At 45.3% G+C, this 17,698-nt stretch overlaps 2 protein-coding genes across 7 annotated transcripts in view; one reads left to right on the top strand and one right to left on the bottom strand.

Annotated features, from left to right (window-relative positions):
• Positions 1–1,894, bottom strand: part of LOC309815345 (UBX domain-containing protein 2A-like) — a 47,627-nt gene extending 45,733 nt beyond the window's left edge. For 3 of the 4 annotated variants that reach the window (XM_082642091.1, XM_082642089.1, XM_082642090.1), the window contains exon 1: positions 1,388–1,618. The gene's annotated coding sequence lies outside the window, so the exon portion shown is untranslated. Of the gene's footprint in view, positions 1–1,387; positions 1,619–1,822 lie in introns of those variants that run through there. The other variant, XM_082642092.1, reaches the window with a different exon arrangement.
• A 1,477-nt stretch (positions 1,895–3,371) lies between these two features.
• The window catches only part of ATAD2B (ATPase family AAA domain containing 2B), a 165,942-nt gene continuing 151,615 nt past the window's right edge, over positions 3,372–17,698 (top strand). For 2 of the 3 annotated variants that reach the window (XM_082642076.1, XM_082642075.1), the window contains exon 1: positions 16,230–16,893. In XM_082642076.1, the coding sequence (XP_082498202.1) occupies positions 16,678–16,893 (216 nt within the window). In that variant the 5' untranslated portion in view covers positions 16,230–16,677. Of the gene's footprint in view, positions 3,429–16,229; positions 16,894–17,698 lie in introns of those variants that run through there. The other variant, XM_082642078.1, reaches the window with a different exon arrangement.

The following is a 17,698-nucleotide window of genomic DNA, read 5'->3' as shown; positions in this document are numbered from 1 at the left end:
GTAATTAAAGTATGCATGGAAAGTATTTACCACACGCAGGGCTAAGAGTCAGTGCTCAACGCGTTGTAGTTTTTGCCTTGCATCATTGTTTGTCAGCTTAATCACTCCCTCCATCCTGCACACAATTCTTATCCATTTTTGGATTCCATCGGTGCCTCGCTCTAACTTCGGTGTTACACATACGTGCTCAACATTCACTGGATTTAACTGCTTTTTAAACCAATATGACTTCCAGCATATTTACATAGAAAACACAACATCAATTTTTAAAGAGTTTCGTATTAAAACTAAAGTATCAATATAATTAAAAACCTTATCAACAGTCCAAAAACACACTTGAGCTATGACTATGAAGTGAAGCTGGTTTTCACGTCGCTTATACAATCTGTCACACTTTACAATTCCACATTGACATAAACACAGACTGTCAATTTCCTATCTTTATTATTACTTTTTTTTTTTTTTTTTTGCGGTACGCGGGCCTCTCTCACTGTTGTGGACTCTCCCGTTGCGGAGCACAGGCTCCGGACGCGCAGGCTCGGCGGTCATGGCTCACGGGCCCAGCCGCTCCGCGGCATGTGGGAATCTTCCCGGACCGGGGCATGAACCCGTGTCCCCTGCATAGGCAGGCGGACTCTCAACCACTGCGCCACCAGGGAAGCCCTATTATTACTTCTTTTAAATTTTTTTTTTTTGGTCGCCTTTCGGCATGCGGGATGTTAGTTCCTCCGACCAGGGGTGGAACCCGCGCCCCCGAAAGGGAAGCGCGGAATCTTAACCACTGGAACGCCAGGGAAGTCCCACCTGTCTTTATTTTCAATGATCTCGAATAAGTACAAAGGAAGCAACGCTGGATGCCACACTAACGTTCGTCATTGCTAACAAGTAACAAACTGCAAATAAAAACGGACACAGAGTTAAAAAAAAGAAATTAAATATGAAAACAGAGACCATCTAGCCTACAAAATAAAAGTGAGTTGCGGGAGGCAGCTAATGAAGTTACCGAAGAAATGTCCACCCCAAACAGACATGCTCTGGATTTCTGTACTGCACTTCTGCATTTTGAGAGAGATTAGAGAACTCGAAGTTTCCGAGCGCTCACAGAGAGAGAAAACCACCGCGACGCTTTCCCGGAGTCCTCCGCTCGGGAAAGCAGCGCAGTCAGCGGGCCCAGAGCCGCGCCTCACCTGCGCTGACCAGGAGTCCCGCCCCGGCCGTCGCGCAACTGTGCCCTTTCGGGGTCGCAGACGCGAGCATCGAAACCAAGACAAAGACCGGGTGCGGCGACTCGGCCCGACCCAACGACCGCCACCGCCCCGCCCGGGAAACGCCCGCCCACCCCCGGCGGGCAGCCCAGCCGAGCGGGGAGCGGCCCCAGGAAACTCACCTCCGGGCGCGGCCGCTGGAGGGGGCCCCGCCGCGCCGTCGCCTCGCGGCCTCGTCCTCAATTCACTCAGGGGCCGCGGGCGCCGCCGCCGCCGCGCCGCCGCCCCTCAGACTGGGAGCACTACTGTCACCAGACCCTCTCAAGCTCGGCTGCCGCGCCGCTGCGACCCTGTGCGCCTCCCTCGGTCACTGCCGCCTGGCGCCGAGGACGCGCCAAGGCCGGCTCTGCGCAGACCCGAGAGCGCGCGCGGGGCCGCGGAGGGCGCGCGGGGGCGCGCGGGGGCGGGGCTGGAGGCGCCGGCCGCCTCGGGCCGGAGCGTTACCCGCGCTAATGGCGGCCGCCTCTTTCTTCCCGTGGGCACTGCTGCTCCTTGCCTCTTCACCCGACGCGGAAAATGCAGAGAGCTACCCACCTGAGAACCCAGCATCAACTTACCTCCGTACGTCGTCAGCCGCTGATTGAATCCGTGGAGAGATTTACCTGCATTCTGACCATGTTGAACTTCACCTGAGACCTGTGATTCTGGAAAGAGAAGGTTAAAAAAAATCCTCCCATCCTTTCGTGCCCCTGAAAGGGCTGACAGCAAGGAAGAAACCACCCTTCCCCACGTGGTTTAGATAAGACTCAGGGATGCCCCCTTGTTTACCTATGACAAGGTCAGACATAGACCCTCCAAATGCCCTTTTTTTTTTTTTTTTTTGCCTCATAAATGATTAGCTTTACTTACTGTTCTCACTGACCAATCTGGACAAAATACCAGCTACCTTGTTTTGACCAAACTTAAGCTTCTCTTCTTCCTCCAGGCTCCTAAACTTTGACCCACCCTCATCCTGATCCAGCGTATGAGCCCTCCTTCACCATCACTCCTGAAAAATAGGCTGACCTCCATGTAAACCACTCTGATCTGCCACGCGATCACTGCCACCTCCACCAACCCATTCCACTGTGCCCCACACCCAGTTCTTTGTAGCCTTTGTTCGCTCCTCCCTATACAAGAAGGGCCATTTTCTGTCTGACCTTGGAGACAGTTGCAGACTTCACGGTCATAGCGTTCCTCTGTAGCCATGGTTGTTGCCTCATCCCCAAAACCCCACTGCAGTAGTTCCTTTTCCTCTTCTTGGAATAAGCCTTTCCAATAAAGTCTCTCTTTATCTAAATCCAGGATTTTTTTTTTTTTTTTGACAATGGAACATTCTCCCCATTGTAATTATCCTCCAGCCTTATTTCAGTAGTCTTCCCCTCCCCCACATAATCCTTTCAAATATAATCTCTATTTCCCTATTTGTTTTTACGTGACAGTTTTTTTTTTTTTTTTTTACATAAATACTTGGACAAAACATGTATTATTTTAAACTAAGGGACATTTGTTACAGCAGGAATATTCTACTGGGTCAGGCAGTTCAGTGAAAGGTGCATCCTTTGTTCCTCCCTCCCTCCCTTCCTTCCTATTTCTGTCTCTATCTCTCTCTCTCCCCTTCTATCTCTCTCCCTCTCTATCTTTTTCTTCCTTTTTTCCTTATTTTTTTAAAAATAGATCTTGGAGTATAATTGCTTCACAATACTGTGTTAGTTTCTGTTGCACAACAAAGAAAATCAGCCATATGCATACACATGTCCCCATATCACCTCCCTTCCAGCCTCCCTACCCCACCCCTCTAGGTCATCGTACAGAGCCCATCTCCCTTTTACTTGATAGTTTTTAGTGCTGGGATTCAGATTGATACTGGGCCTCACCTACAGACCCCTGCCATCCCCACACAGGTAAAGGCACCCTGTGAGTCTTTTTTTGGGGGGTTGGGGTAGGCGGGCCTCTCACTGCTGTGGCCTCTCCCGCCGTGGAGCACAGGCTCCGGACGCGCAGGCTCAGCGGCCACGGCTCACGGGCCCAGCAGCTCCGCGGCATGTGGGATCCTCCCAGACCGGGGGACGAACCCGTGTCCCCTGCATCGGCAGGCGGACTCTCAACCACTGCGCCACCAGGGAAGCCCACCCTGTGAGTCTTTTGAGCTCTTCTTCAGGAGAGCAATTCTGGGATCCCGTGGTGAGTTCAACTTTCAAACCAGTTCTCCAGAAATCTTGTCTGTTGAAGCCACTGGTAAGGAGTTACTTTGATTCCTTAGGGCAAAGAGACTTTTCTATGGATGGCCTTTATGTGAGGCCTCTTCTTTTTCCTGTTCTTCTTTTTTGTCCCAGGACCGTTTGATAAAGAGAGGACTCTTCCCTGGTCAAAAATCAACTGACCCTAGATATGTTGGTTTATTTCTGGACTCAAAATTCTGTTCCATTTATCTATATATCTGTCCTTACACCAGTGCTGTTATCCAATGGGGTTTCTGCTGCTTGCCACTTACAAAGTCAGTTACATACTCACGAATGTTGGTAGCAAAGGAAAGGTGCCTCTAATCAGAATGCTGGGGACTTCCCTGGTGGCGCAGTGGTTAAGAATCCGCCTGCCAATTCAGGGGACATGGGTTTGAGCCCTGGTCTGGGAAGATTCCACATGCCATGGAGCAACTGAGCCTGAGTGCCACAACTACCGAGCCTGTGCTCTAGAGCCCGTGAGCCACAACTACTGAGCACACGTGCCACAACTACTGAAGCCTGCATGCCTAGAGCCTGTGCTCCTCAACAAGAGAAGCCACCGCAATGAGAAGCCCACACACCATAACAAAGAATAGCCCCCACTCACCGCGACTAGAGAAAGCCTGTGTGCAACAGTGAAGGCCCAATGCAACCAACAATAAAATAAATAAATAATAAATGAATTTATTAAAACAAAAACAAGAATGCTGGCAATCTGGGTTGATGGTGGACTCAAGGTCCCCCAAAAACCACCTCCGAAAATTCTGCTCAGCCATGAAAGTTTTAAAGGGAAGGAGGGAAGTAATCTCAGGTAATCATTGAGATATGGGGTCAGAGTCGTTGCCATCCCCCACCTGCCTGCAGGCTTGTTGACTTCTTGTGATCTTCCTCTAGATGTTATCATACAGTTTGGTTCACACAGTTTGGTCACACAGTTTGTTCAGGAGATTACTGAAGGGGAAGCTAGGGAAGAGATTTGGTCATCTGTTAATAACTTATTCTTCATTTCGACTTCTTTGATCTATGGAAAGAACCAACAAGTTAGGCAAAATATTGTGTGATTAAAAGATTTGAAAGGTGTGTGTGGGCCAGAGATGAGTAGAGCATGGGGGTTAAAAATTAGTTATAGTATAGCTTTGCTAAAATGACAAGAAAAGGGGCTTTCTGCTGAGGGTGATCCCCTGCAAAGATCTGCTTACAGTACCATAATGTTTTTTTTGTATTTTTTTTAAGATGTTGGGGGTAGGAGTTTAGTTATTTATTTATTTATTTTTGCAGTGTTGGGTCTTCGTTTCTGTGCGAGGGCTTTCTCTACTTGTGGCAAGCGGGGGCCACTCTTCATCTCGGTGTGCGGGCCTGTCACTGTCGCGGCCTCTTGTTGCGGAGCACAGGCTCCAGATGTGCAGGCTCAGTAGTTGTGGCTCACGGGCCTAGTTGCTCTGTGGCATGTGGGATCCTCCCAGACCAAGGCTCGGACCCGTGTCCCCTTGCATTAGCAGGCAGATTCTCAACCACTGCACCACCAGGGAAGCCCCCCATAATGTTTTAGTTACTGTAGCTTTGTAGTAGGTTTTTAAATCAGGAAGTGTGAGTCCTCCAACTTTGTTCTTTTTAAAAATTGTTTTGGTTATTCCAGGTCCCTTGCAATTTAAGACCAGCTCTTCCTTTTCTGTAAAAAAAAAAAAGAAAAAGAAAAAGAAAAAGAATTTTTATAGGAATTGCTTTGAATTGGTAGATCAGTTCGAGTATTGACATCTTAACAGTGTTAAGTTTTTTCAAACCATGAATATGGACATCTTTCCATTTACTTATGTCTTCTTTGTTTTGTAGTCTTCAGTGTACAAGTCTTATACCTCCTTGGTTAAATTTATTCCTAAGTATTTTATTTTTATTGATGCTGTTGTGAAAGGAATTGCTTTCTTAATTTCCTTTGGAATTTTTCATCATTAGTGTATACCACTGATTTTTGTGTGTTGATCTTGTATACAGCATCTTTGCTGAATTCATTTATTAGCTCTGATAGTTGTGTGGGTTTTAAAAAATAGATTCTTGGGAATTCCCTGGCAGTCCAGTGATTAGGACTCCACGGTTTCACTGCCTGGGGCCCGGGTTCAATCCCTGGTCAGCGAACTAATATCCTGCAAGCCATGCAGCATGGCCAAAATATAACACAAATAAAAATTTAAGAATTTAAGATAGATTCTGTAGTATTTTGCACATACAAGATCACATCATCTGTGAATAGAAATAGTTTTACTTCTTCCTTTCTAATTTGGATAGAATTTATTTATTTAAAATTTTTGAATTTTTGCCTAATTATTCTGGCTAGAACTTCCCATATAATTTTGAATAGAAATGGCAAAAGTGGGCTTCCTTGTCTTATTCATAATCTTAAGGGGAAAGCTTTTAACCTTTCACCATTGAGTATGATTGCCCTTTCTCACGTTGAAGAAACTCCCTTCTAGTCATAGTTTGTTGAGTGTTTTTATCATGAAAGTTCCTTGGATTTTGTCAAATACTTTTCTGTGTCAATTGAGATGATCACGTGTTTTTTTTCTTCATTCTATTAATTTAGTGTATTACACTGATTGATTTTTTTCAGTGCAAATGTGTTTATTGGTTTCCTATTAATCTTTTAGTTGGGCATCTGGGAAGCGGGTATTAGTACATCTGTAGTTAACCTTCTATTTTAATCTGCTTAACTATATTCAGTGAATGATCTATTTTAATGCCCTTCCATCTTGCTTATTAAAGAACAAGTTCACATCTTGGACTTAGATCTAGGTATACTTATCTGGTGTAATATCTAATAGATAGAGCTCATGGTCCCAAGACCATTTATCAAACAGTCCCTTTTTTTCTTACAAATTTGTAATGCTACCTTATATACCAAATCCCCGTCAATGCTGAGGACTGTTTCTGGGCCCTGTATTCTGGGTCTGTGTTCTGTTCTGCTGATCTATTTTTTTACTTCTGTAACAATAGAACAACAATCAAAATACTGTAGGGTTTTTGTTATTGTTTTGTTTCGGTTTGTTTTTTTACCTTTTTTTTGTTTTTGTTTTTGCTGTACACGGACCTCTCACTGTTGTGGCCTCTCCCGTTGTGGAGCACAGGCTCCGGACGCGCAGGCTCAGCGGCCATAGCTCACAGGCCTAGCCGCTCCGCGGCATGTGGGATCTTCCCGGACCGGGGCACGAACCCGTGCCCCCTGCATCAGCAGGCGGACTCTCAACCACTGCGCCACCAAAGAAGCCCCCTTTGCCCATTTTTAAGTAGGGTTGTTTTTTATTGTTGAGTTGTAGGAGATTTTTTTGTATTCTAGACTTTAATACCTTATCAGGTATGTGATTTGCAAATATTTCTCCTATTCTGTGGGTTGTCTTTTCACTCTCTTGATAGTGAAGTTTGATACACAAGGTTTTTGGGGTTTTTTTCTTTCTTTTTTTTTTTTTTTGCAGTACACGGGCCTCTCACTGCCGCGGCCTCTCCCGTTGCAGAGCCCAGGCTCCGGACGCGCGGGCTCAGCGGCCATGGCTCACGGGCCTAGCCACTCCGCGGCATGTGGGATCTTCCCAGACTGGGGCACGAACCTGTGTGTCCTGCATCGGCAGGCGGACTCCCAACCACTGCGCCACCAGGGAGGCCCAGTTTTTGGCTTTTTTTTAAGATTTTTTTGATGTGGACCATTTTTAAAGTCTTTTATTGAACTTGTTATAATATCGCTTCTATTTTTTTTTTTTTTGGCCACAAGGCATGTGAGATCTTAGCTCCCCCACTGGGAATCGAAAACACACCCCCTGTATTGGAAGGTGACTTTTTTAAAAAAATAAATTTATTTATTTTATTTATTTTATTTTTGGCTGCATTGGGTCCTCATTGCTGTGCGCGGGCTTTCTCTACTTGCGGTGAGTGGGGGCTACTCTTCACTGCGGTGCGCGGGCTTCTCTTCTCATTGCGGTGGCTTCTCTTGTTGCAGAACACAGGCTCTAGGCACGCGGGCTTCAGTAGTTGTGGCACTCGGGCTCAGTAGTTGTGGATTGCAGGCTCTAGAGCACAGGCTCAGTAGTTGTAGCACACAGGCTTAGTTGCTCCGTGGCATGCGGGATCTTCCCAGACCAGGGCTCGAACCTGTGTCCCCTGTATTGGCAGGCGGACTCTTAACCACTGTGCCACCAGGGAAGCCCAGAAGGTGACATCTTAATCACTGGACTGCAGGGAAGTCCCTGATACGCAATTTTTAATTTTGGTAAAGTTCAGTTTATCTGTTTTTTCTTTTTTTCCCCTTGTGCTTTTGGCAGAAACTATTGCCAAATCAAATGTCATGAAGATTTTCCTCTATGTTTTTTTCTAAGCATTCTATAGTTTTTGCTCTTACATTAGGTGTTCGATTCACTTTTTATTTATTTGTTTGTTTATTTATTTATGGCTGCGTTGGGTCTTTGCTGCTGCGCACAGGCTTTCTCTAGTCACGGCAAGCGGGGGCTACTCTTCGCCATGATGTGTGGGCTTCTCATTGCGGTGGCTTCTCTTGTTGCGGAGCACGGGCTCTAGGTGTGCGGGCTTCAGTAGTCGTGGCACGTGGGCTCAGTAGTTGTGGATCACAGGCTCTAGAGTGCAGGCTCAGTAGTTGCGGTGCACAGGCTTAGTTGCTCTGTGGCATGTGGGATCTTCCTGGACCAGGGCTCAAACCTGTGTTCCCTGCATTGGCAGGCGGAGTCTTAACCACTGTGCCACCAGGGAAGCCCCTTAAATTTAGATTTAAATAGCCATATGTGGTAGTTATCATATTGGAGAGTATAAAATACTAATGTCACCAATTCTGATTTTGTCTCATGATTCAGTGTACATAAAATGTGTCATGCTTCTTAGAAATACCGTCTCTTGGAACTCATCTTATACTTATGGAATCAGTACCAACTCTTCTCTAAGGACCTCCTTACAGAGTTACAGTGTCTACCTTAACTTCATCAGAAGTAAACCAAAAAACAAAAAACCCAACTAATTTTGTCCTTGCTTATGCTTTCAGTTAAGTCTTTATATTCTATTATCATTATTTTCTGTTCTTATTTTTATCAATACTTTCTCCCAGTCTGTGGCTTACCACAGCAGTGAAAGTGCCAAGTTTTAACCACTGGACTGCCAGGGAATTCCCCATGGCTTGCCTTTTAATTTTCTTAAAAGTGGTTTTCAAAGTGAGGGCCCAATCTATCAACTTTTTCCTTAATAGTTTATGTTTTGGTGTCCTTTTATTTTTTTGGCCACGCCCCATGGCATGTGGGATTTCAGTTCCCTGACCAGGTATCAAACAAGTGCCCCCTGCAACGGAAGCATGGAGTCTTAACCACTGGACCGCCAGGGAAGTCCCATTTTTGTGTCCTTTGTAATAAGACTTTGCCTACCCCGTGGTAGGTTTTATTGTAAAAAATTTATAGTTTTGGCCTTGTGTTTAAGTATGTGATCAATTTGAAGTTATTCTTTCTACATAGAATGAGGTAATGGTCAAGGCTTCCCCCCCTCCCCTGCCACAGGGATATACAGTTGTTCTATTGTAGAATCATTAATTGAAAAGACTAGGGCTTCCCTGGTGGTGCAGTGGTTGAGAGTCTGCCTGCCGATGCAGGGGACGTGGGTTCGTGTCCCGGTCCAGGAGGATCCCACATGCCGCGGAGCGGCTGGGCCCGTGAGCCATGGCCGCTGAGCCTGCGCGTCCGGAGCCTGTGCTCCGCAACGGAAGAAGCCACAATGGTGAGAGGCCTGCGTACTGCAAAAAAAAAAAAAAAAAGGATAGAAAAGGCTATCCTTTCTCTATTAATTACCTTGTCCTCTTTGCAAAAATCAATTAACCATATATGTGAGTTTCTTTCTGGACTCTATTCTTTTCCATTGAGCTATTTGATTATATATCTACACTATATTATTATACCTTTGTAGTAAGACTTAAAATGAAGTAGTGTAAGTTCTCTATTTTTGTCTTTTCCTGATTGTTTAGGTGATGATTCAGTTTCTCAATTTCCACAAAATGTCTGCTGGGATTTTGACTGGGATTGGCTTGGATCTGTTGATCAATTTGGGGATAATAATTTTCATCCTAACAATATTAAGTCATCTGGTAAATCTCTCCACTTATTTAGATCTTCCTTTCTTTCCTTAGCAGTGTTTTTTAGTTTTTAGTATATAGATTATATATTGTTCATTACAACTGTACAAAAATAAATTTTTTATAAATTGATGTCTTGTGACTTTGCTAAACTTTATCACATATTAGACCTACTAGTTTATTTATTTATTATTATTATTGTTTTTAAGATTTCCCATGAGATTATCATAGGACATAATAGTTCCTTCTTCATTTCCAAATTATATACCTTTTATTTACTTTTCTTTACTATTGCATTGCCTAGGACTTTCAGTCCAGTGTTGAATAGAAATGATTAGAGCAGACATCCTTGCCTTGTTCCTGAAATTAGGGGGAAAGAAATCACTTTTCACCGTTTATTATGATGCTGGATATAGGATTTTTAAAAAATTATTATTTATTTTTGGCCGTGTTGGGTCTTAGTTGCAGCACGCAGGACCTTCATTGAGGCATGCGGGATTTTTCATTGTGGCATGCGGGTTTCTCTCTAGTTGTGGCATGTGGGTTGTTTCTCTTCTCTAGTTGTGGCACACAGGCTCCAGGGTGCGTGCGCTCTGTAGTTTGCGGCACGCAGACTCTCTAGCTGAGGTGTGCGAGCTCAGTAGTTGTGGCGCGCAGCCTTGGTTGCCCTGCAGCATGTGGGATCTTAGTTCCCTGATCAGGGACCGAACCCACGTCCCCTGCATTGTAAGGAGGATTCTTTACCACTGGACCACCAGGGAAGTCCCTGTGGTGCTCTTTATAAGGCTGAGGAAATTACCTTCTATTCCTATCTTATTGAGTTTGCTAAAATCACAAATAGATGTTGAATTTGTTAAATGTTTTTTTAGAGCTACTCAGATGACCTTATGGTTTTTCTTCTTTATTGTGTTGATATGATGAATTACACTGATTATTTCAGTTTCAAATGTTTAACCAATATTGTGTTCCTGGGGTAAACCCCACTTGTTCATGATTTATCAGTCTTTTTATATGTTCATGGATTTGATTTCGTAATATTTTGTTAAGGAATTTTTTTGTCTCTCTATATATGTATAATAATTAGTTTGTGGGGTTTTTTTATGCTATTGGTTTTAATATAAGGGTTATGCTGACTTTGTAAGTGAGTTGAGAAATATTTCTTCTTCTATATTCCAAAAGGATCAGGGTTAGGGTTAGGGTAAAACTGGTGTTGTTTTTCTTTACATATTGGATAGAATTCACCAGTGAAGTCATCTGGGGCTGGTGTAACATTTGTGGGATAGTATTTAATTACATATTTAATTCCTTTAATTAATAATATGGGTATTCAGGTTATCTATTTCTTTATGAGTGAACTTTAGTAATTAGTTTTATTTCAGGTAATTTGTCTACTTTACCTATGTTTTGGAACTTACTGGCATAAAGTTAAGTTGTTCCTTATTATTTATTAGTTGTCCCTTTAAAATTTATAGTAGAGGTTGGCAATTAGCAGCCTGTGGGCCAAATCTAGTCTGTGGCCTATTTATGTACATTTGTGAACTAAGAATGGTTTTTACATTTTTAAAGTATTGTTAAAAAACAAACAAAAAAACAAAAACCAAATCAAAACAAAGAGTATGTGAAATACACCATGGGTGGCCTGCAAAGCCTGAGATATTTACAAACTGGCCATTTATAACAAGAAAATAGTTTGCTACTTGAAGTCTAAGATCTTGAGTGATGTTTATACTTCATTGTTGAAATTTGTAATTTGGGTCTTCTCGCTTTTTTTCCCCCTTTGACTGGTCTGGCTAGTGGATTATCTTTCCTTTCTCTCTTTCTCTCTCTTTTTTTTCCTTTTTACAGGAATGAACCTTTTCAATTTTTTATTTTATTTTGGGTGTGGCACGCAGCTTGCGGGATCTCAGTTCCCCAACCAGGGATTGAACCCTGGCCTCTGCAGTAAAAGTGACAAATCCGAACCAATAGACCACCAGGGAACTCCCAGGAATCAACTTTTGATTTTGAATTTCTCTATTATTTGCTTTCTATTTTGTTTTATGCTGTCATATATATGATTTCCTTCCTTCTGCTTCAGTGTAATGCCTTTGAGATTCATACGTTTTTGTATATATCACTAGTTAATTCCTTTTTATTGTTGAGTAGTATTCCGTGTTGGATGTACCAAAGTTTGTTTAACCTTTGACCTATGAGTGACTTTTTTTGGCTATTACAAATAAAACTGCAATGAACTATGGTCTACAGGTTTTTATGTGGATGTAATTTTCATTTCTTTGGAATAAATACACAGAGTTGCAATAGCTGGACTGTATTGTTAAGTGTCTATTTAAATTTTTAAGAAACCAGCAAACTGCTTTCCAGATTGGGATTTGCTGTACCATTTTGCATTCTCACCAGCAATGAATGAATAATCCAGTTTCTTTGCCTCTTCACCAGCATTTGGTATTGTTACTATTTTTTTTAGTTTTTCTAACAGGTGTGTAATAATAACTCATCATGGTCTCAATTTGCATTTCACCATTGGTTAATGATGTTGAAATCTTTCTTTTTTTCAAATATTTTATTTATTTATTTATTTATTTTATTTGGTTGTGCTCGGTCTTAGTTGCGGCACACGGGCTCCTTAGTTGTGGCATGTGAACTATTAGTTGTGGCACACACATGGGATCTAGTTCCCTGACCAGGGGTTGAACCCAGGCCCCCTGCATTGGGAGCGTGGACTCTTAACCACTGTGCCACCAGTGAAGTCCCCTGAAAACTTTCAGTATGCTTATTTTCCATCTATATATCCTCTTATGGGAAATAACTTCTGATCTTTTCCTCATTTTCTAATGGACTTTTTTTTGGATTGTTTTTTTAATGCTGAATTTTGAGAGTTCCTTTTATACTTAAGTGAGTCCTTTGTGAGATACGTGGTTTGTAAACATTTTCTTCCAGTCTGTTGTGTGGTTTTTATAATCTTTACAGGGTCATTCACAGAGCAAAAGTCTTAAATTTGATGAGGTCCAAGTTATTGGTTTTTTTCTTGTTTAGGTCATGCTTCACCTCTAACTCTAATCTTTTTATCTTTATAAGTTCTATCTCATTCTTTTAAAATTTACTATCATTTTTTGCTTATTATTAATATTTTCTAATCTTTGACGTATATTACATATCTGAATATAAAATTGTGGGTCTCATTCTGTTGTCTATTCTTTTGTGCTGGCTGGCTTTTTGTGTGTGTATGTGTTGGCTATTTTTTTTTTTTTTTTTTTTTTTCTTTTTGCGGTATGCGGGCCTCTCACTGTTGTGGCCTTCCCCGTTGCGGAGCACAGGCTCCGGATGCGCAGGCCCAGCGGCCATGGCTCACGGGCCCAGCCGCTCCGCGGCATATGGGATCCTCCCAGACCGGGGCACGAACCCGTATCCCCTGCATCGGCAGGCGGACTCTCAACCACTGCGCCACCAGGGAGGCCCTATTTTTGATGATTTTTTTAAAACTGAGTCATATTCATGAGTTTTTGCATATCCTGTTGAAGGTGCATTCTTTTGGAGATAATTTACATTTGCCTTTGCTTTGTGCTTAGGATCATTTTTGACTTAGGCCTATTTAAATTATCGTCCTGAGGTTTTTCATACCTATCAGATTTGGTGACTTTAGGCTATAAATCTGAGGATCCGTTTGTTGTTTTGAATTCTTAAGGGATATTTTTTTTCCCCTCTCATTCTTAGTGTAAATGTTGGGAAATGCAGTTCTCCTTGCAGCTTCCTGGAGATTAGTGATGGGAAGGTTGGTTGGTTGATTTCTTTTTTTTTTTTTAAATAAATTTATATTTATTTTTGGCTGTATTGGGTCTTCGTTGCTGCGCGTGGACTTTCTCTAGTTGCAGCGAGCAGGGGCTACTTTTTGTTGCAGTGCGCGGACTTCTTATTGTGGTGGCTTCTCTTGTCATGAAGCACGGGCTCTAGGTGCATGGGCTTCAGTACTTGTGGCACAGGGGCTCAATAGTTGTGGTGCATGGGCTCTAGAGCGCAGGCTCAGTAGTTGTGGTACATGGGCTTAGCTGCTCCACAGCATGTGGGGGGTCTTCCCAGACTAGGGCTCGAACCCATGCCCCCTGCAATGGCAGGCGGATTCTTTACCAGTGTGCCACCAGGGAAGTCCCAGTTGGTTGATTTCTAATTCATCCTTATACTTAGGTGTATCCTTTTTGTACCAGGATTTTGCAGGGTTATTACGTTAGACTCTGTAACTTGAGCAGGTTCTGGACTTTGTCTTCTGTCTTTCCTATCTCCCGTAGGCAGAGGAAATAGAAGATCAAATTCACTGGAGTTGAGCAAATGTACTGAAAGTGAAAGCTGTCTTTAGAGCTTTGCTTGCTTTTCTGGGTTCCTCCTGTGACTTAGTTGCTGGTCTAAGTATTCCTTAGTATCTTGCCAACTCATACAGTTTTAAAAAAAATTTTATTTATTTATTTTTGGCTGCGTTGGGCCTTTGTTGCTGTGCACGGGCTTTCTCTAGTTGCGGTGAGCAGGGGCTACTCTTTGTTGCAGTGCGCGGGCTTCTCACTGGGGTTGCTTCTCTTGTTGTGGAGCAAGAGCTCTAGGTGCACGGGCTTCAGTAGTTGTGGCACATGGGCTCAGTAGTTGGGCTTAGTTGGGCTTAGTTGCTCTGTGGCATGTGGGTTCTTCCCGGACCAGGGCTCGAACCCATATCCCCTGCATTGTAGGTGGATTCTTAACCACTGCGCCACCAGGGAAGCCCTCATATAGTTTTTTTTTTTTTTTTTGCGGTACGCGGGCCTCTCACCACTGTTGAGGAGCACATGCTCCGGACGTGCAGGCTCAGCGGCCATGGCTCACGAGCCCAGACACTCCGCGACAGGTGGGATCCTCCCGGACCCGGGCATGAACCCATGTCCCCTGCATCGGCAGGCGGACTCCCAACCACTGCGCCACCAGGGAAGCCCCCTCATATAGTTTTAAGTAAAGTTTAAAAACGATTTTAATTGATTTTTTCAGTTATTTTCTTCAGGTCATACTGTGTAAAACAAGCAACTCTTTCATATCTTTTTCAAGCTTTCCTTTTGTCCATGTTTCCTTTCTCCATTTTGTGGTTCAAGATGCATCTCAGGAGTCCCTCTCTTTCTTTCTTTCTTTTGTTTGGCTGGCACAGCATGTGGGCATATTAGTTCCCCAACCAGGGATTGAACCTGTGCCCCCTGCATTGGGGGCTGGGAGTCTTGGCCACTGGACGGCCAGGGAAGTCCCTCTGCCTTATTCTTTCTAATCACACTTTTCTGCAGCTTACTGGTTCCTTGCCTGTCTCCATTCCCTCCTTGTCTGTGACCTCTTTGAGGGCCAGAACTATGTTGTTTTCAAAAAATCTCCATTTCCTGGCCTGACAGAGTATCTAACAGCAACTGGGGTTAGAATAAACATTGGCGTTAGTAAATGGTATAGGTATTTATAACCTGAATAACAATCTGGCTTTCTCAATTTGGGACTACAAATACAAACACAGAAACAAAGGAAGAAAGCACACAAGTCCTTTGTGTGCTAATTTGCATACCATACACCTCTTCAGGACACTTCAAATACTACTTAAAGCCAGCCTCTTTCTGCAGGAAATGAAATTGTTTATCCTGTTCAATGATCTCATAGGTGATTGACACAGGAAAACTCATGTCTTCCATTATGAGGTCTCCACACCCAAAGAGGCCGGTTTTAAATTGTGGGTGAAGTGTTCTGGGGAGGGTGTGGTATGCAAATTAGTGTAAGAGGGACTTGTCTGCTTTCCTGGAATCTATTCTGATTTCCCAACAGAAAAACTATTTCCATTCCCATTGCATTATGCAGTTTTGTTGGCCAACTGGGAGCTTGTTGGATGGCTGGAATTTCTAATTTTGATGCAGCTTGTTGATTTTTACAGGACTGTTCTTGAGTCTTCAACTTTTCTTAGCGAGGCAATTTTTGGAAATGAACATAATTCTACTTACAGCATAGCTTTTCATATTAATTGCGTCCCTTAATCTTTTTCTTTGAAAGTTAAATCACACATTTTATATCTTTGTATTCAGCTTTTTGTATTCTTAATTCTTGCGCGGGCGGGGCAGCAGTGCTAAAAGGAGGCTTTTAGTACGAAGAATTCACTCTTCGTGACTACGCCTTAGGTCTGGCTAAGGTTATAGAAATCGGCAGTGCCTTGCTTTGTTTAAAGAGGCAGGGTTCTAGCGTTTGCTCTTTCTTAAGCTAATCGTGTGCCAGATACGGCACAGATATATTTTATCTCAGTTATCATTCACATTTTTACAGTCGTGAAAAGTACAACTCAAGTTCAGTGTCTTGCCTTGGGTATCCCTGGGATTCCAACTCAGGTCACCGCGCCCTCGTCTTCACCTGTTCCCCTCCATCCCCCACCTTTTCGGGTAGTTCCTCGCTCCATCGAGGCCACCTGGGATGATGCTGGGAGTGCGGGGGTAGTCGGGCCTGGCAGGCTACGAAGACTGCACGACCGACTACACCGCGCTAGCTAGTCCCGCGCGCATTCTGGTTTTTCCCATCCCCCCACTTCCTAGGCGGCAGCCAGACCTGGAAACCATAGAGCTGAAACAGCCCAGAGCGTCCCTTCCGTGGCCGCCGAGCGCTGACGGCGCGCCGTTGGGCGGGGCCTACTGGAGGGGCGGGGGAAGAGGAGGGAGAGCCGGCAAGGGAAGGGCTGGCCGGCCTTGCAGCGCCCCGCAGCGGCCAAGTCGGAAGAGGTCTCGTCGGCCCTGCGGCGCTGGAGCCCTGACGCACGGAGCTCGAGAGCGAGAACGGGAGAGAAAGGGGCAGAAATGGCGGCTCCGCTCGGCTCCCGCTGAGTAGGTTGAAGCCGGCGGAGGGTCTGAGCTCTCGGCCTGGAGCATCGCACCCGTCTCCCGCTACCTGCCTTCGCACGCCGACTTCCCTTCCTCTGCCCTACCCTCGCCTGTCCTCGTCTGCGCTGCGCGGAGTCCGGGTCGTCTTGTCTTTCTCGGCCCGGCTCCACTAGCCCTGACTGCCCGGCCGGCGGGCCGGCCTTCCTCGGCTCTCCCCGGCGCGGCGGGCGCCGCGGGCGCGGCGTGCACCCCGTCCTCCTGGCTGGACCATGGTGAACACCCGGAAGAGCTCTCTGCGCCTTCTCGGATCTAAGTCGCCTGGGCCCGGGCCTGGGCCTGGGGCCGGAGTAGAGCCTGGGGCGACCGGAGGCAGCAGCCATTTCATCTCCTCTCGGACCCGCTCCTCCAAGACCCGCGCTGCCAGCTGCCCCGCCGCCAAGGCCGGGGGAAGCGGCGGCGCCGGCGTCGCTCTGGATGAGGCCCGGGTAAGAGCGCGGCAGCCCGAGTCCGGAGGCTTGCGAGTCGGCCCGGCCGCCGGGGCTTTGTCTGGCCGAGTTGGGGCAACAAGCCTCCAGTGGAGACCGCTCGGGCGGCCGGAGACCGGGTCTGCGGGTGCGTTGGAGGATGGCAGCCGGCTAGGTAGGGCCACGACAGCGTTGCTGGCCCCGCTCTTTTGTGTAAAGAACAGGACTTGAGTCCAGGGGAGAGGGCTGTGTGGGGGGGTGTCTTTTCGGGGACATTAGAACAGCCTGCTTTCCGTGTCCTTGTCCTGCCTGAGAGGGCAATTCTAGGGGAGCAAGAGCGAAGGGCCAGAGTCCCCGGGTGGAAGGGTTGGAGAGAAGTGAAAGTTTTATGCGGTGTCAAACCCTTCCTGTAAGTGTGTGAGCTCCTGCCGGTGTCTAACTCCAGCTTACTCTCAAACTGTTTGGGGGTGGTTCAAGTTTGTGAGGAAGTGAACGGAGAGCTCCAGTTGGCAGCCAGGCAGGGATGGTGAAAAAAGTTTGGAGCTGCTCTGACACCAACTTTAAAAACAAAATCAACACTATCGCCTCTCCAGGCAGGAGCGATCAAACGTGATGTTTAGCTGGAGAATCAGCCAGCCAGCTAACCAGGGTTCTAGTAGGGACTCGGTAGAGCTTTCTAGTAGAGCCTTGAGGTCACAAAAGCGGCACGTCGAAAGAAACGTGTCGAACATTATTGATGGTAGGCACTATCATCTCCAAATTGTTTGGTGTCTTGGATGTCTCCATTTTTGCTTTGGGAATAGTTTATAAAAGGTGAATTAACACC

The sequence above is a fragment of the Mesoplodon mirus genome (genome assembly GCF_964341445.2).
Source record: "Mesoplodon mirus genome assembly, chromosome: 14".
Taxonomy (NCBI): Eukaryota; Metazoa; Chordata; class Mammalia; order Artiodactyla; family Ziphiidae; genus Mesoplodon; species Mesoplodon mirus.
This window is presented reverse-complemented; position numbering and strand designations above follow the sequence as displayed.